The sequence below is a fragment of the Pseudochaenichthys georgianus genome, chromosome 9, assembly GCF_902827115.2.
Source record: "Pseudochaenichthys georgianus chromosome 9, fPseGeo1.2, whole genome shotgun sequence".
NCBI lineage: Eukaryota > Metazoa > Chordata > Actinopteri > Perciformes > Channichthyidae > Pseudochaenichthys > Pseudochaenichthys georgianus.
The window spans coordinates 30,309,957-30,332,632 of NC_047511.1; the positions used below are offsets into that span (position 1 = coordinate 30,309,957).

At 44.0% G+C, this 22,676-nt stretch overlaps 1 protein-coding gene across 1 annotated transcript; it reads right to left on the reverse strand.

Annotated features, from left to right (window-relative positions):
• Positions 1 to 5,162: 5,162 nt before the first annotated feature.
• Positions 5,163 to 22,017, reverse strand: mn1b (meningioma 1b). The gene is made up of 3 exons (XM_034090871.1): positions 17,401 to 22,017; positions 6,666 to 6,707; positions 5,163 to 6,595 (listed from the first exon to the last, which is right to left on the reverse strand). Exons 1-3 carry the CDS (start codon positions 20,984 to 20,986, stop codon positions 6,417 to 6,419), a joined length of 3,807 nt encoding a protein of 1,268 aa, XP_033946762.1. The 5' UTR covers positions 20,987 to 22,017; the 3' UTR covers positions 5,163 to 6,416.
• Positions 22,018 to 22,676: the final 659 nt, after the last annotated feature.

The window sequence follows — 22,676 nt, forward strand, 5'->3', positions numbered from 1 at the left end:
CCACAAGTCCCCTCATCTTTTCCCTCATGGTTATCCCCCATCTACAAACAAAAAGAAAACAGATAGTCCCCAAGAGAAAAATCTCATCCCCAGAGAGCCACAAATCTCCATCTCCCTCCATCTTTCCTTCCCTCCCCATCCCTTAGGAGCTAGGTAAGCAAGCACACAGCCCTGCCTCATTCCCTCCTATCATATATTGATTTGTTTCATCAATGTGTGATCGTCTGATGACAAATATTTAACATCCTGCCACAGTATTGATCTGAATACTCCGGGTGAGAAGGGAATTGAGGATGTGTCTTTTTTCTCTCACGAGGTCAGGCTCGTATTTGCCCTCTGTCTCGGGTACATTCTGCAAAATGCATGCATTGTTTCCATGTCCTCATTGGAAAGCATTGTCTGCTGCATCTGAGTCTGTAAAGTGCTTCATCGATTTAGACATTTTAAATATATTTCAGATGTCAGCAGAGCTTTTAAGGTGCACAGTTTGATCAGATCTGGAAGGATTCAGAGTCCCAGAAAAAAGGAAAGGAAAGCTCTGGAAAGTTGGCAGTATAGATGTTAGTTTCAGTTGGAAATGCGCACAAATTGAAATACAAATGAACTTAAATACAACAAAGATGTATGCATTAATAATATATAGTCTTGTTTTTTGTCAATTCTGGGTCGATTAATTTATAATGTATCTAAATGCTGTGTCATTGATGGCCAAGACTTCATCAGACGACAAAAAACAAACATCGCTGAATCTTAGCAATAGAGTATTACACCGATAAGTTGTCAAGAAAATATTTTAAAACGCCAGGTTTAATCTGATCTTGGTTGGAAAGTTAGTAATTTTAGTTAGAAATGCACTTAAATTAAAAGACAATTAAAACTAAAACAGTTTGCATTACAATTGTATTAGCTCCTTTAGGGTAGTTTATAGGCATTTACAATGTATCGCCAGTGAGTCATTGATGGCTGAGACTTCATAAGAGATACAAAAAACAAACATGCTGAATCTAATATCGCTGTGTTCATTTTTTTGAATAGCCGCCAACATATGGATGCTGATGCTGAGCAAATTGTCACTGAGTGAAGCTGTGGGCTACGCTGCGCTGAGATCCAGGACTGTTCCGTGATTAATGGTTGGGGACGCGCCCCACTAATTGTGGTTCCTGACACAGGCACACGTCCCCAGACAAAGCAGGACAGGGCTGGAGCAGGGTGCCATGCTCAATCACCTTCCAGCAGAAAGCCTGAGTGCTGCTCAGGGGGGCTCGGAGGAAAGAGAGGTCACTGGTGATGACAGCAGAGGAGAGCCCAGCAGAGAGGAGAGTATCTAACCAACTGTGGGGAGGATAGGGAAGGCTTGAGGTTTGGCAATACGGCTGTGACAGGTATTTAGAGACAAATAGAGAGGGCAAGAGTAACAGAAACTACGACCATAGACCTTCCGGACATGGCATTTAGAGATTATAGGCCTTATTTTATCCTCACTGGATTGTCCTCATTGGATTTGAATGTAAGTCTGCTTGTGGTCTGTGAAACTAAATGCACCTGTTGCACCAACATAGAATCAATACAACTGTATTACATAGTTACAAACTGATGTGGTCTGGAATGATGCAATAGTTTATATTATAAGGAATTTATCAAGTCATGTTATTCCAATTGGCTGCACCATATCCCCGATCCACCACACTCACAGTATTTTTAATATACCTAAACTCTACAGCTTTACAACATGGGTAAACATTTTACTTGACTGACCTATGGACTAAATGGTCCCCGACTAAATGGTCCCCGACGCAAATGCTTCGTGGTTCTCTTCCACCTGCCGGCATCCTTTAAAGAGGACAGATGGAAGTCATGAATTGGCTGCTGAGAGAGACTGCAGACGCTCGGCTCTGTCAAAAATCCCTTTATAGGGGGAGGGAGGCAGACTGTTTTCATATTGTGTCTATCAGCGAAGAGGGAACCTCAAAGTCCTAACTTGTCATGTTAACATTTAACTCACCAACTTTAACACTTTCTCATTTAGGAAGTCAATACCTTTAATTCATATTCATATGCAAGTGTTTCTTTGTATTTAAGAATGGGCAAGTGTTTGTGTATATAAATGTTAATGTGTGATGCGTGTTTGAACATTTCTTAATTGTACCTTCTCAGCCCTATCGTTCTGGGTCCAAGTCATTCAGGCAAAGCCCCCTTTGGTCCCTCTTTGGCCTCCTAGGCCCCCCAGGCCCCTGTGAGCTTCCCACAAAAAGTCCACAATGCTATTCAAACAATAGGCCAAGGGACAAAGAGCACATTTACACAAGTGGAGCCTTCTTTGAAAGCAAAAAGGCACTGTTTGGAAGATTTCCAAACCTCTCTCCCCCGAAAAAACCAGAGCCCCCTTTACCCCACCTCTCAATTCCTTAGCTTTAAAAAAAAAAATTCACCATTCCAGTGATGGAGACGTGGGAGCCAAATATACTACACCAAGCCCAATCCCACCCGCCGATCCACAAGCACCCCCAATTTAGCCAAACCCCCTCTTTACAGGACAAAAGCCCTTTAGAGGCCGAGTGTATGTGAGGGCTCTGGTGGATACCATAGTGGCTTAAAGACCGTGGAGGCCTCTAAGAAACACTTCTTTTACTCCCAGTCGCCCTTCATTTCTCTTTCCTTCTCCCTCTTGCGTTCTCTTTCTCTCTCTCAGGCAGTGAAAGGTTCAGTAAGGGGTAGAAAGAGTTTGGACAGGGGAGGGGGCTGTAAAAGAGGAGGAGGGGGTGTAGAGGGTGCTCTTAAGTCAACATTGTGGTATTTTCCCAAAGATGCATATCGCCTCTATACAAATAGGAGATGTATTTATAGGAGTACATAGAAAGCTGCATGAGAGGAGAGTGTTTGGCCGAGCTTTCTGGCCACGGCCCCCATGGCTCCATGGATGGTCTTCATGGCTAGTGAAATTGTTATTCTTTAGATGCACGTTGGCTGGGAAACACGCAAGTTCTCAGGCGACCACACAGTTCTCTCCCTCCCAATATGGCTGCCACGCAGAGGAGCCCATTGAAGGAAAAAATCCAGCGCCATACATCTTGACCGGCGCCAATATCGAAAGGCTTCTTTGTCACTGTTCCTTTCAGTAGCTATGCAGCATGCATGTTCAGGAAAACAGGGTAACTTTTCAATCTAAAGCTTGGAATGACATACGTCAATTAATCCGCTGGTTATTAATTATTGTTGAATCAGGATTTATAATAGCGACACTTTGTTACTGACATAGGTTCTTGGAGAGGACGCCTTTTTCGACTGAAATCCATTCTCGTCTTGCGTCTCCAGGGCTGCAAAACTAGTCAACAGAGCGTCAGAAACACAACAATAGCCTTGTGTTCAACAAATGTCTGTGCTCATCGCAAAGCTGTGAGCACAAGCCCCGGTCCTGCAGTAAAGGACGTTAGCAAAACCAGACTTCTCCTGGCACACACACACACACACACACACACACACACACACACACACACACACACACACACACACACACACACACACACACACACACACACACACACACACACACACACACACACACACACACACACACACACACACACACACACACTGAGGTGACTTTTTGAGAATATTTAGACACCTTGGCTTGTGCAAATACAAAGCACAAAGCTCAGCACAAAGTTAAGTCAACAAAAGTAAACCACTTGGATTCCTTTTTGATCCGTAAGCAGTTACACACACCCCTGAAAATACATACCTGTTAATCTATTAATTGGTTGTTGGTCTATTGTGTTGGCACACTTGTCAAACCAGTGTCTTTAATGACTAAACCTGCTGTCCTTTATACATTGTGTCCCCTGTGAACAAAAGAAAGGTGACAAAATAATTGCCACCAAACGGTTTTATATCCGTCCTGGGATTAAGAGTTAAACAGTGTCTAGCAAAGATAATGACATGCAAACAGTTGTGTACACAAAAGCATAAGATGTCTTATGTATTCAGACAATAGTTTACTGATTCAGTGACTAAACCTAGCAGAGAATCTCCAGCATTGTAATCAGCATTTATTCCCCAGTCGTTTCCCACTTTCTCCCCCACACTCCCTCGCTTAACAGGGCCTCCCAGGTGACATGACAGGCTCTCACAAAACCAGCGTCTGCTGTTTGCTAACGCCGCAGATCTCTGAGCATCACTTTCACAACAGGCTTTGCAATCCTACACAGCAAGCAGAGGGTACAGCAGCAAGCACAAACACACCTGAATAACGTGTGTGTGTGTGTGTGTGTGTGTGTGTGTGTGTGTGTGTGTGTGTGTGTGTGTGTGTGTGTGTGTGTGTGTGTGTGTGTGTGTGTGTATGTGTGTGTGTGTGTGTGTGTGTGTGTGTGTCCTAGACAGCAGTGGTGCAGGTTGATCACTAGCCCTGTTAGGTAGCATTGACGCCTCCACCTCAGAGCTGACACACAGGGGAGTTATTGATTAGCATTAAGCATCCATGCAGATGGCCAATAAAGAGCAGGTGAGCCAAAGAGGGCCTGGGGAGTGGGGGAAGAGGGGATGTGTGTGTGTGTGTGTGTGTGTGTGTGTGTGTGTGTGTGTGTGTGTGTGTGTGTGTGTGTGTGTGTGTGTGTGTGTGTGTGTGTGTGTGTGTGTGTGTGTGTGTGTGTGTGTGTGTGTGTGTGTGTGTGTGAGCGGATGGTAAGATGGTCTAGGGTCGCCAAAAACAACAGTCAAACCTGAGCAGACTTGACATTGGAGAAATACAAATATTGCAGATAGTTTTTAAGAATGATATTGATTGCAAATGTTAGCATAGAGGTTAGAGCAATGATCTGAAGACTAACCTGAAAGTACATGTGCCATTGCTGATAAATCATATGTTAAAGGATCGTAGCAAAGATGCCAGGATGGGTGGATTAAATGTGAGACAGTGTGTGCATCCGTTCACTTCCCCGTCACATTGAGGTCATTGGATGTACAGTAGCACATCTGCAATTCACTGATGATCCTCATGGTACACAAAACATTCTACTGCTTTAAATATTACTAGAAAATAACACTTACTGTGCATAGAATACCAAACTACACAATTACTTTTGATTGTATGCCTGTGGCCATGACTAATAAGGCTTTGTTGGCTTTTAAAGAACACAATAAATTGCCAAAGGACAAACAAATGCCACCTTTAACGTCATATTTATTGTTATTTAGTTACTCAATAAAACATATACAGATATATACAATATGCAGGAAAACAGACGACTGCACTTTACATATTATTAAAAAAAGAAAACAAAAAGAAACAAAAATCAGTTCGTAAATTGCCGTCACAGTCCTCCATCTATTGTTTCAGAAATTCAAATTCAACAGAAGCTTTATTTAAAGATTACAAGATTGCCTAACACACAGCAAATTTTCTCTTATTATACATGTGCAATACCAATAGTCTTTTTTTTCAATTCCCTTATTAAACAATCCCTTGATCTCCATTTTTCAGTTCTCATTGGCTGAGTTGTATGCAAGCGGTTGAGCTCATAAGGTTGATAGAGGTGAGTGAGAGGAGAGAATGAGGGTTATTCTTGCAACTATTTAACAAATCATAAATGATTAAGAGCAGCAAATGATAGAGGTTAAATCTTTCTGAGACAAGCAAGGAAATGGTCACAAAAAAGGAGTTGAGATACATTCATGCAAAACCACTCTGCCCATTTTGCTCAGGCCACTTCTAACGAACCAGTAGGCCTCATGTGAGTCCGAGGTGGAAGATCTCAATTTCTGTGTATATTTTTGAGGATGTAAATTCAGGGGATTGTGATAAAATACACATTAAATATGCAACCCTACCTGAGGTGAGAGGGGCTGTAATAAGAAACCGGGTAAAGATCATGACATCATGGTCGCATCACAAAACTCAACGCTGGTATACAATCAAGGCCAATGACAACTGAATATTTCCTCTTCTGGTTTTTGTATTCTCCTCCTTTGACATTTCTTTATTTTTCTTTGACAAAGAAAATAAAAATAAGAACAAATATTGATTTGAGGTTTTCCAGATGTGGGCATTGTTGAGTAGAGCCCACGCTGCATCGTCCAACATTGTGTGAGATTCCTAAAGTGTGACTGCACGTATCAGAAAAAACATGGTATTTGTGTGTGTATGTGTGTATGCGTGTGTGTGTGTGTGTGTGTGTGTGTGTGTGTGTGTGTGTGTGTGTGTGTGTGTGTGTGTGTGTGAGAGTGTGTTTGCATGTGTGATAGAGAGTGAGTGTCATGTTAGCATTTAGGAGTTTAAATGTCTTTCTGTCCCTGAACAGGCAGGAGTTGCTCGCAGTTGCCTCTTCAACACTATATCATCTTCAACATCATTATTTGTCTCTGAAGCTTTTTCTTTCGTTTGTATCTTCTTTATCTTCTTCCTGCTGGGCCTGCTGTTTGTATTAAGTCAGTGCCGCCACGAAAGTCCCAAATCGGTTGGAGATATCAGAGTGGAGAGAGCGCCAGGACGAGACGGGCCCCCCTCGGCCCTTGCTGTCCCCCAGCTCGTCTGTGCAGTGGACTGACAGGCACTGCAGGTGGTTCCCTCCACTGCTCCCTCCTCCTCCTCCTCCTCCCCCACCTCCTCCTCCTCCTCCTCCTCCTCCCCCACCTCCTCCTCCCCCCCCCCCCTCCCACTCCCCCTCCTCCACCTGGGGCCGCGGCTCCAGCCTTACTCTGGGACAGCTCTGATTCTGCAGACAAGAAGAAGAAGAAGAAAAAGAAGAGGAAAAGGTTAATTAAGACTGCAGAAAAATGAAAAACAACTTCCAGCTATTGGCATCCAATACAGATGAACCGTTTAAAATACACACTTTTAATTAAACCAGTGTCATTTTCACTTCCCACTCTAAATCTGCACTGTGAAATTAATTCAACACTATTCCACCCCCCCCCCCCCCCCAAAGCAATACCACCAGAAAAGGAGGCTGTAAGTGAAGCATCCTCTGCTCACACTCCTCCTCCTCATCCCTGATATAAACAAGTGAACACACACACACACACACACACACACACACACACACACACACACACACACACACACACACACACACACACACACACACACACACACACACACACACACACACACACACACACACACACACACACACACACACACACACACACACACACACACACACACACACACACACACACACACACACACACACACACACACACCTTCAGTCAGGCGTGCAAATCTGCAGAGCTCCTGCACGACCTCCGGTCAGAGGGTTAAAGGGCACAGAGAAAACTGGCCTTTAACCCTGTTTGACCCAATTTAGTGGTATAATGACCATGCCACGGTATCGACCCCGTGTCACTAAGGTGTGGAGCCTCATATTAAATGGTTGCACCAATCGTACAGGACAATCCATACACAGGTTGATTATAACTCATCTAAAATATCAGCTGCGCCACAGAGTTCATGCTGACGTCTGAGATGCATGCTTCACATATGGAGAAAAATCACTTTGTGCCGAGTAACGAAGAAATTAGTCAAGGGGAAGATTGACGAGGACAGGAAGTGCTTGACTAAACTATACATAGAAGCGCAGCGTCACACTTCATCTGCTGAGAGACAGGCTGCGGCATACTGAGGGAGGAGAGGGCAGAAATGGGGGAAAGTTTTGAAGAAGACTCACAAAAGACAACAGGGAAAAGAGAAACACAGCAACTAGGAAAGAGGTAATGGTGGGGCTATGTGTTATGACACTTGTGTTGCATCCTGTGCTTTTGGTTTTGCCTTCAAGGAAGCCCAAAGCACAGAAAAGGAATCTGTGAAGATGTTAGGGATCCTTTGCTAAAATCAGTCCGCTTATTCACCCATCTCCTCTCTAAAAAAAAAATAAGAGCGCCTTGCTCCATGAGGATAGTGAGTGGATCAGTGTGCTGAACAAAGACAGAGCTTTAAGGTTCAGGGTGTCTGAGTGTAGAGACAGGCAGAAAACAGCTCTGACAAGCTGAGTTACATGTGTCAGAGCAGGGAGAGGCTGTGATAGACGACAGTCTGGGCACAGAGGCTGCGGATCACAACACTGCAGTCAGTCTGCTGCTCACCTGAGGGAGAGAGAAGCGCCGCGCAGACCTCCATAGCATTTCCCCCCTTTTTAACTCATCGTTCTCTGCTACTTAAACTGTTTTCATTTTGTTTTGCTTATTGTTTTCATTTCCCTGCCTCTCTGCTTTTATAGACACGGAGGCAGCAGTGACACAGTGTTAACAAAACACAGGCGGGGAAGAGAAGGCCAACCAAGGCCAGGCAGCGAGGACAACCAAGAGAGGCAGGCAGGCAGGCAGACATGCAGGCAGTCAGGCAAGCCTGCCCCCCAGCCTGTCTGGGCTGCGACCACTGGAATGGAAAAGTGGGGGGGATTTGGTAAAAGGTCAGGCAGCCAAGCCTCCTGTTGTTCCCAGTTTCACTCTGACTGACGATCTCTCTACATTTCGCTATCTCCATCTCCCTCCCGAGGACTACAGACGTGGTGTTAGTGGGGGTTATGGTTTGCAGGGGGTAAAAAGAAATGAGGATTTAGAGCAGTGATGGTGGTGGCGGTGACAAGATCTAACATTTGCCAGAGGGTCCAGTCATACACCTCAGCATGGCGGATCCCCACCCCCTGCCAGTATCAACCCCTCCGCCTATATTCAACCGCACCTCAGCCCTCCACCCACTCACACTCCCCTCTTCCCAGCGCTGTGCCCTCAAGCGTCCGCCAGCAGCTCATGCTAGCTGGGCACAGCAGGGTCCGCACCGGCCTGAATAGGCAGCCAAGCGTTCCCCTGGCTCACTGCTGACACACAGCAAACTGACAACACACACAGCCAAAGAAACACATAACGACAACCACTGCCGCCGCTGCCATACCCACACCAGCCCTCAGCTGCTGCTTCACACGCACATGCACACATAAACACACACACGCATTCTCAGCTAGACTCGCCACTAAGCTTCAATGCAAAATGTGGAACATACACTGAGAAATAAGAACACATTATCAAATTACATGATAACCGTATTTTCTAGGCCACGCAGATTCACAAATTATATAATCAAAGTATTTATGACCAGGTATTAGCTCATCAATTATTGTTTTATGCATATGTTAAAAATGATATATATTTATATAAGTGGTGAATTTTTCTATCAGCTCTTCAAGCTAAAAACAATAAGTGCTTCGGAACAGGCCAATTTCCATTTGTAACGATATACATTGTGTAATTAACAGCATCTGCAAAATCCACCACTAGTAAAATAAGCCAGACACTTGACCACAGGATTAAAATATCAGCCTGTATTAAAGGGTAGCCAAAGGGAATTCAAGGGATGTCATTTTTATGGACAAATCAAGAAACTACTCTTAAATTGTAAGCATTATCCATGGTGGCGCATTCCTTCAAAAGTGGAAACGGCAGTGTGAAATCACGTCTAAATCGCAAATCACCATGACATTTCACAAGCAGGCAAATCTTTTTTTTATATATATATAATAAGATCTATCTTGTTATGGCTGTTCATTGACTAACGTGGAATTCATATCCGCGGTAATATCTCAATAATAGCCTATTCATCTGAGGGGAACAAGTGCTTAGTATCAACAAGCGAGGGGGAAAATACCTAATAAAGAGGGAACAGTAACAGCGCAAGCAGCTGCGCGGAGCCACAAATACACCTAACTATCCTTAACCACATTACAGCCAGGCAAGATTACCACTGTGATGTGTTAAGTAAATACTGAATTTAATGTGATGCACTTATATCCCTATACCTCTCGCCCTGAGTGCAGTACTTTGTTATTTAGCGCCTGATGATGAAGCTCACACACACACATACACACAAACATTGCAGTGGGGTTTTGGAACCGTCTCACAGACACAGCCAAAGACGATTTACAGAGATGAGTGGAGCTTGAATGCCATGAAGGCTGGGAGCACAGCGCACAGCTTTGGTTGTCGGGATGACACCAATGTGTCTGGGAGCTGACGGCCTGACACGGGTTTACATGTCATATCACACACACTCAACACACTCCAAGCAACGCAGGGAGGTAAACAACGGCTGCTTGGAGACTGTGGTTTTTTTCTAGCAATTTATTAATAAGTGTGCAATTAGTTTTTTCAATTAATCCTAAAAACAACAGTCAGGAAAATGACAGTCACCTTTTGAAGCTGACACAGATATTGTCACCATTTGTTAAATATAAAAAGTAGGGCAGAGAATATATTTCTTCAACAGAAGATTCAAAGCTTCTCTTTGGTGCATGTTCTTCAGAGCCGTCACATTGATTTCCTAGGCCCCACAATCCCATGCGGCAGGCCTCTGCCCTTTCTATCCCAAGCCCTATACCTCCATGACGACACTTCACCTTTAACCTCGTGCTCCTGAGGGCGTGACCCCGTTCTCTCTAAACACAAACCAGCCCAATCAGAAGGCTCCGCTCACTGACAAAAACACCCAAAGGCCTCCACTCCTATGACAGTGTGTGACATCAGGTCAGATTCCTTTAGCATAACAACTACCACTATGGCCTTGTGAGAGGATTCCGTCTTTGTCAGCACAAAACACCCATCACAATCCACGGAGAAGAAGTCGGATTTAGTCGAAGTCGAAGAAAAGAGAGAGCTACGGAACCGTAGAAAACGCCTTATTTTCTGGAAATAAACAACTTAAGGCTCCTCCCATCACTGTTTTAAGAGTGACAGGACATTTAGGTTGCTGCCAAATAATTAAGCTACCATGAAAACCTAATATTCCTTTAGTACTGTTATATTTAAGAAAATATGATGATTAGGGCTAACAGATTTACTTTCCCCCGAGTATCCTCTGCCCCAGGGTGGGTAGAGGCTCCATGAGGCTCCCTGCAATCCCCACTCAAGTGACCGTTCCCTCTGAGAGAGTATATCTGAAGGTAGTGGGAGGGGGGCATTTCTTACACAGGGGTTATATAGGTTTGAATTTCCTCTCTGTTCTCTGGCCTGCAACATAAATGGAGAAAATACGTGCCCAGGCAGGCATTTCCCCCAGCATACGTTAACTTCTCTCCAGCAACACACCCTTTCCCATCCTCCCATCCTCTCATACTCACATACACACGACGCACACACACACACACACACACACACACACCCCCCTCCCCCTCTGGCCGCAAGAAGTGCTTAGGAAACCAGACACAAATCAGAACATGGGATGTGATTTAGTGCCTCCTTCATAACTCACAACCATGTCCAGGACCTGTCCAGCATGTCGTCCAAGTCGGTGACATATTGATCTACTTCGCTGTCTCTATTTTGTTTCAGCATCGAGCTGCAACACTTTCTGTGATTTCATCCATTTGGAAAAAGGTCAACCACATGTTTGAACAGGGGCAATTTTGAGGTTAGAAGCATGTGCATGACAGGATTTTGTTTATGATGAAAATAATAGTGTGGGAATTTTCAATTTGTGAATCGCAAAAAGTGCAAAGAGATTGCTGTGTAATTAAATGAAATTTCAAAATTATATTCTTAACGTTTTCTTTTGCTGGTGTGTTAATTACTTTATTATGTGGGGACATATTTTAAATTGATGAATAGATTAGCTTTGAGAATTAGCAATATTCATGTAGCATGACATTATGGAAAATGTTTTAAATTGATTTATTTTCTCTTCAGTAAATGCAAATCAGAGCTTTTACACAGCCATCTCGCCTCATGAGAAAAACTACAGATGTTCTTGAAAAAAAGAAATCTCTCTACTTTCTTTATCACTCCCTCAGTCTGTCACCCAGGAGAAACAGCTCCAATGTCATAATCCATTTGTCAACTGCTCAATAGAAATTAAAGGCACCTGTGTGTCTACATAACATAACTGCTGCTGGCAGCCTGACAACCTCCACAGATACCTGAAAACACACACACCTTCTAAAAACTGTTATTGTATACCGGGCTAAATGTGAACCCAGGACACCTTTCTGGAGTCATTTTTTGCAATTCAATTTACAAAATATTGGACATTTGGAGGGGGGGCACAGACATCCATGATCGAAGGTTTGAACGCCTCGCTCTGTGCATCTTCCTGATAAACAGTTTTCCATTTCCGGCTGCATCCAAGGAGAATATTTACCACATGCTGAGACAAGTTTTTTTTATTCTAACACCCTTCCTCAGGGAAAACAAAACACCGGATGAGCTGCTATTTTGAAGAGTTAAAAATCCAGCAAGGCCTGACATCTTTGTTCATCTTTTTCTGTCTTCATCAGTCACAAGCACGCTTCTTTAATAGGCTTCCTTTGACTGTCACTAGTGCTCAATGTCTTGCGAAAGGCCTGAGAACATAGAGCGCACATGCACGCACGCACACACACACCTAAAATATCAACAGACACAAATCCACGCATACACACACGCTGTATTAAATTCCAAAAGCTTTAAATGCATGATGGGCGCTTTTCAGTCCTGCACTATTTACAAGTCAAGTGAATACTCTTAAATATTTTCAACACATTAGAATTAAGGGAGCGTGTTCCACCGAGCGAGACACCTGAGATCGGGGGCTGAAGCCGTGAGCCTGACACCTAGTCTAAATAGATCAAACTTTATGTCTACACCTTACAAATCCACACTATCAAGTTGCAGTGTCTACAAACCTGCCTTTCGCCAACCACTCACGTGCATACCAGCACACACACAGATGCATACAACAGCGAAAGCAGAAATAGAACACGATAACATTCATTTTCTAGTCCACATCAGGGATAGTTTTGTTCAGAAAGACACAATCACGTCCTTATTTTTGCAGAAATCTGCGCTTATAGACAAACCCTAACTGTTCTTTGAAGCCATCCCATGAACATGTCAATAACCAAGACTTACAGGAGTTGCCTGAGGATGAATTATGACTTCTGGAATCATTATTACGAAGGCTAATTGCTATGATTATCATAGTGATTATCATTACTGCTGTACAGGAGTGTGCGAGGTGCTTGGTGAATGTGTGTTGTTGTAAAAAGTCAATATGAAACACCTTGTAATGACAGGTAAAGAACATAGACTGCCCCAAGCTGTTTTTCTCACATTCAGGCATGTGCCAATCACTTTCTTTTAAAAAAAAAAAAGGAAATAGAAATTACTGGTGTGATTTGTGGGGTTGTTGTCGTACGGAAATGTCAAAGCCAGGTAGTCTCACAGGATTGTTCTCCTTGGTGAAATATCAATACGGCTCTTTCAGTGGATTTAAGTGCTTTCTAGTAGGTGTGATAAGATGCAAGTTCCCTCTTTTCAAACCTGTCAAAGTCGGAGTGAAAGAGATTTGATCAGGATTAGAGCTGTTTAAGGGCTGATTATTGAGAGTGAAGAGTGAAACTATTCCACAAGGTCAACTGTGAAGTGTTTTAGCTGTGCTGATAAAAAAAGAAGTCAGCAGTGTGTGTGGCAAAAGTTAAAATACAAATAACTGAATCACTTCCTACGCCTGCTGGTTGCCTGTTATCACGACTGTGCATGAGTTTCCAAATGAACGGTCGGCTTCTGGCTAAGATATATAGAAGAGAAAGGAAGAGGAAGAGTGTAAAAGAAACACAAAAAGGGGAAACAAATATTAACTGACACCGTGCAAGGAAAGTTGCTCGCGTGCTACTACATGCCTCCATGGGAGGACATGATGCCGTGTTGCACACAAGACTCTGCAGGCCGTGAGCTTACAGTTGCAGGTATCACTGCGCCTCGGTGGAAAACTTGAGCTACATGCTGTCACAGAGAGAGGATGCCAAATGTGGGGTCCAAAGGGGGCCATTACTGCAGCAAGCATCACTTTAAACAGGCACACAGGGAGCACAGAGAGGCTGGGATGCACAGGGTTCACAGTTCCTCTACAAATAAGCAGAGTATAACTTGTACTGGCTAGGGGAGGTTGGCTAAATATGGAATTTATTTTTTGAAATATATATTTGTGACTCCTGTAGACCTTCTTTTACAGATCGCTGATACAAAATCAACTCGCAAAGTTTCACACAACTTTGCATTGAGCACACAGTGAAACTTCATGGAGTGATGGAAACATTCACCTCATACGACCACACTGACCTTTGACCTCCAAGCTCTTTAACTTTCACTGCAGCTAACTCCTCTGAAGCTAACTCCTCCACAACATCACGTACATGCTACATCATGATTCACCGGTTTAAATTAAATGATCTAGCAGTTACAGATAACTTCCCTTTCAAGTGAAAAACACTAACAAAAAAATATGCATGATGTACGATTTGTCAGGAAAAAGTCTAAACAGGAACAAATAAGCTCATATTATTTGCATTTTTGGTAAATGTATTTCTCCTTCTACTTTTAGTCAAAGTTCTGCAATATTATTATTATCATTAAACATTTAATTTAAATGCATTTTCAATTAAGATAGTATTTTTTATTTAGGCATTTATATTACGTTTGTATGTGAAAATCAATGTGTTAATTATGGTCTATCATTACTGAATGTATTAGTTATTTAATATTATATAATGTCGGTCGAGAGACAGAAACAGACATATATAAATGTACTGGAATGTTAGAACCATTTTACCTGCAAGCAAAAATCAAATCTACTTCATTACAAAAACAAACGTTCTTATTTCCGACCAAAATAACCGTTCAGAATATTTCCATTGGAAAATCTCAACTAGTTAGGTCATGTGTTGATGGTTATGTAAAAAAAATTATAAGTGGGAAAAAAAAACGTTTTCGGTGTCGCTGGAATTACATAAATTAACTATATAAAATTATCCTCAATTTTCTTGACCACGTTAAGTTAATGCTAATCGTCCAATTAATTGGCCTGATTTATTTCAAATTAGTGTCACTGACATTATCTCCCTAATGGTAGAATTTGTTCGCAAGACTGAGGTGGATATTTTGTTGCAGTGTGAAAAGCCTGTGGGATGCTCTTATGGAACTACACTGTGGGCTATGACTTATCTTAAATTATTATGTTATTTTGCTCCCTTCTGTGTAACCTAAGCATCAGATTCAATCTCGAATCCCCCTCCCTTCCCAAATACACCTCCACCCTTTTTTTCATCTTTGCTGTCTGAAGCACTCAAATGAGAAACTGTCAGGAGCCGTGATTTGTGCTAACTAGCTATCGATCGCTCCAGAGCTGCATGCCTCGTGTCCATGCAGGGAGGGCTGAGTGAGGAGAGGGGAGGAGAGGGGAGAGAAGGAGCAAGGAGATGGAAGGAAAGAGAGGAGAGGAAATGAGAGCAGAAATAAGACTATTCTGCATTAAATATCTACTGATTTGTATGAATTGATATTATTTAAAGTGCTATCAGCTCCAGAGAAATTAAAACAGATAGAGTAACAGGGTGACTGGCTGACTGCTTATCAGTGTTGGGTTTCCGACTCAAAAGAATAGCCTCATTAATCAATATCTAAAGTGATGATGTTACTTATCTCCTGGCATCAGTGGGGTTTTTCTCTTTCTTTTTCGACACCCCTTTATATAAATATAGTTTTTAATTGTAGAACTAAAATAAAACTTTTGACAATAGGTGGAAAAATAGCAACATAAAAGCCACACTATTCAATGATCCTGTCATGTGTCTTCTGATTTAGCTGAGACCAGTGGAGACAAATCATGAGAAAAATAAATGACTGGAAAAAGTTCTGATCACATGGCTCAAATTAAAAAGTGCACTGCTATAGTTTTCTATGGATTTATAATAGGGGTGACGGAGAACTTAGCATGCTACACGGGTGGAAATGTAAGTAACGGTATTAGTGATAGCGCCCGACACCCTGCGCTCATATAAACAATGCGCCTGGACTCAAGACTCCGCTCCGTGCGCGCTCCCGCCGTTTTGCACCCGCACTGATCAGAACAAAGAGGCGCTCGAGACTCGCTCGGCGCTTTCCTCAATTATATAAAGTACCTTCACATTATTATAAATCCATACATCATAGCTTAACCCTGACTGTTGGTATTTCTTCTGTGTACTGCTTTGGTTTGCAAATATTTGCAAAAAAGCAAACGTAAAATAACAAAAAAACATAAATGAATAAAGAAATAAAATAAATATATTCTAAAAAGACTAATTATACAATTATAATGCATTACAACGCATACCATTTGTTTTCTATTCACCTACTATCAAAGCACACAACATAGCCTAATATAAAAAACAAGAACAAAATAATAATAATAATAATGAAGTAGTATAAATTATATTTAAAATTATATTTTTTATAATTAATCATTACTATTCTTAAAAGAAACAACTATAGTGGAAGCTTATCAACAGCAAGGTAACAGTAAAAGTACCTGAATTTGGATTTAAGACCCATTATACAAATATTAAGATAAAACTACTTTTAATCTATACCAACAACTGCAAAATGTATATCTCCGTTAAGATGAAAAACTGCCTCTGCGCCTTTAGGCGAACATATTTGTAAATGTTTCCTTAACAAACTTTGCATTGCAAGACAAGGAATACATTTTTTACACAACACGAGGAAGCAATTACAAATATAATAAATAATGTTGCAAAAACATATAGATAATTACAAAATGTTTAACAATAATCTAACTACACTTTTAAACTAAATGCTTAAAAATATTACCATAATTACAAATTAACTATTTCCCACGGAAAATAAAATTGAAAGTGAATGGCTCTATTCTTTTCAAAATGATATGTAATCCTTGAAATCCTGTGCTGCCAATCTAAAATCAATCCACTTTCACCAGCTCGGTATTATCCCATGGTAATAACAAAAACAAACACGTAACAAGGCGAGGGGAACCCCGCTGCGCAAACGCATATCCTCAAAAAGCTATTAATCTTCTCAATGTAGTTGTTCACCCTGAAAACCGAGATAAAGAACCACAGGAAATGTTTACTTTACTTGAGCTGTTCTTTTGAAGTTCCTATACAATGAAGACATGTATACATTTATATTGTCGTAAAGGCACAATGAAGACTTAGTTCAGTAAGAAGGTATTTAAAACTGCTCCACTCTGAATCCCATTTTTAACACGGACACATTATAGAAACAAAAACACCGCAGAAATCGTTTTTTTTCCTTCTAAAGACTTGAATGGCGCTAGCATTAAATGTATTATCTTACTATACACTAAAGCTCTAAAATGCACAGACCCTTGTTAAACAGAGACGGCTGTTTCTGGGTGCATATAATAGACAAAAGGTCCTGTATATTATAAGCATTACCAGAGCAATTCATCTATTATGAATGTGGTGTCACACTGCATTTCAGATAAAATAAATAGCAATTTAAGAAATACAATCAACTATTTTTAAAAGCAAAATACATAATTTAGCCTGTGTTGCATGAATGTGAGAGACAGAGTGTGTGAGAGAGAGAAAAGTGGGTGAAATATAGGAATGATTTATTTACCTTCTTTGCTGCTGTTTTGGCTCTTATTCTTTTCCCATGGTCCCATGGCCTTGTCATCCTCTGACCCGTCCATCATGGCCTTGTCACTGGGCACGTACCAGGTGGCGTGCTGCTCTGCCATGAGGGTGTCAAGGTCAATAGTGCCCATTGAGCCCTTCCCAGCATCCGGGCTGCAGCTTGCCAGCTCATTGTCTCCGTTCTGTGAGGGACAGTCACCATTCTTTTTGCCATTTTTGATAGCCAGGGGCTGGTCCTCAGAGATACTGAACTGCTGCCGCTGGAGCTGGATCTGGGCCTGCAGAATCTCCAGAGGATGGATCTCATCCTGGCCAGAGGTGCTGGATGGGGTGCGTACCTGCTCCACCCCAGGAGTGCCCGGGTGGCTCGGCCCATTGGCCCCTGTGCCCCCACCAGCATTAAGTCCATAACTGTCTGGTGTCGAGGTAGTATGATTGTTAATGCCCATGGCAAGGGGCTTTTGTCCATTGATCAACCCATGGTCAGTTCTCTGCATTTTGGGTGAGCCGGTGATCATAGGGCTGCGATTGGGCTTGGTGGCTGAGGCCCCTCCTGCATCTGAGCTGGAGGAAACCTCATCCTCGTTACCATAGTGGGTGCTGACATCGTCAGGAAAGTCCACTCGTGGTGAGCTACTGTCAGACTTAGTGACACTTTGAATGCCACTGTCCAAAGAAGACATAAGGTCGGCCTGGTCCCCCAAGATTAGGTCGCCTCCTTTTCCCCAAGACGGTGATTGGAGGTGTTTCTCGTGGGGCGTGCCCCCACCCCTCTCCCCAATGCCAGCAGAGGGGGTCTGCTGGCCTGGACTTACAACAGGGTTAGCATTGTCAGGAGAAAAAAAAATGACAGGGCTCACATGTCCACTGTCTCTTTTTCTCCTTCCTCTCCCTCTCCCATTCCCTGTTGTTGCTTTCCCCTCACTGCATGGGGTAGCGTCCATGTTGTAATTTGGGGAGAGGGCACTGGCTTCCCCCTGCACCGTCTGGCTTTGACTTACAGGCTTGGAGTTGCTATTCCCAGTGCCAGGCATCTGGCTGTTCTGGGAAGTGCCGCTCTGAAAATATTCAGGTCCAGCACTGCCAGTCCCATTAGATGTGCTGCTATTAATGTCCTGCTCTGTCTGACTCAGTTTTCGCTTGCCCTCATTTTGGTTTTTCTTGTTGAATGTTACGTTAAGATTGGGGGCCCCTAGGCTAGCGATCATGTTCTGGCAGGCTGTGGAAAGGGCCGCCAGGCAGCTCTGGCCGAAAACACTGTCTTTAGCGCTGGTTTTGCTAAAGTTCCCGAGGGACAGGGCTCCAAGCTTACTAACAGACGACCGCTGGCCTGGGGGGAACTCAGACTGAGGAGGGTAGCTCCCTGGTGAGGTGTTCAACCCCTGGGGAGCACTATGGGCTGGCCCCTGACGGTTAGCCCCCCCATAGGGAAACGTTGGCTGTGCTCCCATTGGAGGTGCAGGGAAGTCAGCTGGCCGCCTCTCCGCTGCTGCATTCGGATGCCCTGTCCCTGCTCCTGGAGACTGCATTTGTGAGAGGTTGCTCATGTTCCCACTGAATTGTGAGTGTATGCCCGGGGAATGGAGAGCCTGTACATGCCCATCTCCTTGTATTCTCATGGGCTCTTGCATGCCCATGCCAGGCCTAAACATCATTCCAGCCCCGTTCTGCTGTAGCCCCATGTCGTGGGGCCCTGATTCATTACCCGCTCCCCCCATACGCCGTGACATCATCTCTCCTGGTGGGTGGGAACCTTGGAACCAGGAGTTCTCCTGAGTTACATGAGGATTTTGTCCATCAATGTTGGGCATTCTGCCAGCATTCTCCCTGTCAAAGTTGGGCTGTGGCATGCTCCCGACTGGGCCTCCGTGAGCCATTGGGCCAGGAGGAACTTCGCCGTGGTGGCCCAGCTGCTGCAGACTGGGCTGCCTCATCCTCTGCTGCTGGTTGCGAGAGGCCATCTGTTTTATCATCATGGCTGCATTCTGCCGCTGCTGCAGAGACTGCTGCTCAGGCCCTGGATGCTGCAGCGGACCTGGTGGGAAACCTTCACTCACAGGTGGGGTGAACTCTCCAGGCAGGCCGGGGTAGGCCGATGGAGAGAGGTGGTTTTCCATAGCACCACACCAGCCTTCACCGCCATGTGCATTAGGAAAGTCAAATCTTGGCCTTTTCGCCATGTTCATATAAGGAGAGTCAAAGTGTTGCAGTCGCTGATTTGGGGGTTGTTGGGAGGGAGGAGGGGCTGGCTGTTGCATATTAAACATGGGGTCCCCATAGGGGTTCAGACCTCTATTTTCCAGTCTGTGAATGGGATATTCAAACTGGTTGTGTTGGCCAGGCATCATGACCCCTCCGTCCAGAATGTTAGGGTTAGTAGGGCCGGGCTCAGCCTGAGGGGGTCGGGGGAGGCCAGGGGGGCATGAATTCTGTCTGGCTATCAAGCCGGCCTGTTGTTGCTGCTGCATGAGAGGATGTCTTGCATTGACCCCCGGCTCCATTCCCACGGGCACCTTCCGGCCATTTCCAAAACGCTCAAAAAACACTCCATGCTGAGGCTGCTGAGGCTGCTGAGGCTGCTGGGGCTGTGGCGGCTGGTGTCCCTTAGAGGTGCCGGGCATACCTGGTGTCCGTGGCATGCCAGGGTTCCCTGGGAAATTAGCGCCTGGAACTGGCCTTCCTGGACCAAAATTGGGTAACTGAGATTCTGATTCTGATGGGGAAAATACATGTACATCAAAATGTCCAGATGGAGGCTCACTTGGAAAGTTATACTCTAATCCCTCTACTGCTCCCTGGTTGGGCATCCGCCGAGGCTCCAGGCCATGAGACTCAGATGATGAGGATGAGGAGGATGGGAGACCATGGAAGGATGCTGCTCTGTTAGGGGACTGGTCCAGGGGTAGACAGGGAGCAGGGACAGCATGGCTACCACTGGGGGGCCCGTGATGTGTAAAATCAGGGATGTTACCGGGCCGCTGCTGCGGCTGTTGCTGCTGCGGCTGTTGCTGCTGCTGTTGCTGGGGAAAGCCATCCCCTGCCTGTCCCTCAGAGAGAGGATCAAATCCTTCTCCAAAGCCTTGCTGTGGTCCCATGCCATTGTTGTTGTAGCCCATTAGCCTGCCACCATGCAGGCAAGATGACCCTGGCTCTGGGCCTCCAAAATTCCCACTGAAATGAGGGTGAGGTTGGTGGGGGTGAGGTTGATGGCCATGAGGATGTCCTTGATGAGGTTGCTGGTTGTTAAAAAATCCATGCATGGGTACTTGCTGCTGCTGCTGCTGTTGCTGCTGCTGCTGCTGCAGCCCACCGCCTGCATGCATGTCCGAGTGGCCCCGTGGGTGAAAGCCCCCGTACTGCTCTCCGTTAATGTTCATATTGAGCCCGAGCATTTGCGGCTCGCTCAGAGGACCCATGCCGGGTTCCACGGCTCCTGGTGGGCCTCCAGCGTGAAAACCTGGGCTTTTATAATGGGAGCCCATGTTCAGTCTCGGGTGGTTTATGTTTCTCTCCGACTGGCCAGGGTTTCTGCTATTAATCTGAGAACCGAACTGCTCCAGCCCAAACATACTCCCCTGCAATCAATCCCACATGACGGCCAGTTTGCCAGACATCGGCACACTGTCTGTTTTTTCTGTCTGTCTCCAAGAGCAAAAAGTAAAAAAAATACAATAAACTATTGAAATGTTTGTATGAATCTACTGATCAAACGCTTAATCAAAAATGATATGTTAATATCACAGGATAAGTTCTAATGGTTGCGAATCAATTGTTTTTGTTTTTCAACTTCTTCAAAGACGCGTAGGGAAGAGAGGACAGACTGTGTCCAAATACGCACTTAAACTGTGTCTCTGCTGTCTTATTTATGCGTGCACTTGACTGCTATTGTTTTTCTCTTTGATTACGCAAACAAATATAAAACACTGTTATTAAACTTGCTTCATGAGTGACCTACCATATTCCAAAGTGTGTCTGTGCGCATTTCTTTGGTGCGAATATGGCACAAAAACAAATGTCTATCAAACAAAAAAAATTGGACTGATCGAAAATATGGCAATTCCCTTTCAGCTAATTAATTATTCCAGTCCAAAGTAAAATGTCCCGGAGCGACTTTTTGTATAAGGTCCCATGCTGGAAACAAGGGGGAAAAAGTCCAAGTGGTGCCGTAAAGTCAAAACTAACTATGTAGCTTTGAGGGGGAAATGTTCTTTAAATAAATACAGCCCACCTATGTCCTTCAAAATCTCTACTGAAAAGACACGTAACCAAAAGTCCAGTGTGATGAAAAGTCCACAAACACGGCTCTCCAAACCGGGAACCGGTGAACCGGGGCGTCCGTTTACGCGAACTGATCCCGGAGCAGCGCGGCATGCACTACCCGCTCTCCACTACTGCTGAGCGGCTTGACAGCATCCTTCACCCGCTGCCCGTCATGCGGCTTGCAGCGAAGCGCTTTTGCCTTAAGTCCTTCCAATGCGTTTCGCTCCTAACGTGTGCGTCCCTCCGTTAACCGAGTGTTGTCTGGTGTAGTCTGAGTGCACTTGGGAGCGATTCACAGATACACTCACACTCTGCTGTGCCGCTTGGCGCTGTGTGAGATCAACGCGTCCAGAGGAGCCAGCAACAAGTTTTGCATTTCTGCAGCCGCTTCCATCCACGAGGGCTCAGCCAATCAAAACGACCTGAGAAAGCTTCGAGGGCGGGACAAACTCTTTTAAGGTGGTCCATGACAGCTTCAGTGAGAATCAAATCTTAAAAAGGGACTTTCACTCATAATATAATGTTTTTAACAACATAGATTACGCAGTATCTGTCCCATTAAAAAACAGTGAACACACTAACTTGTTAACTGGTCTTAAAGATATTTATATTTATTTCCAAAGGGATACCTTTGTTGTTCATCGTAGCCTCTACCACATAATTATTGAGGTGAGGAACGATCCTGCAACTCTCATATCCTCCATTTGAATAACAGAGTTTAAAGTCAAATTCTGCTGTTTTGTATGTTGCTTTAGTCCTCTTCAACCATGAATATTTTGTTCAGTTATTGCACCAACTCATTAAGTGGAAGTGTATCAACGCAATGCAATAACATGTATTGCAAGGACTTTATTGAAAAACACAGGCTAAGTAGTTAACAAGCTGTTGTAGAAAGAATATAAGAGAAACCAGTTACGAATTGGGTTTATAATTCAGACACAGTAAATTCACAAAAATCGATGTCAATCTCTAATGTAAGTTCACAAGCTGAATATTATG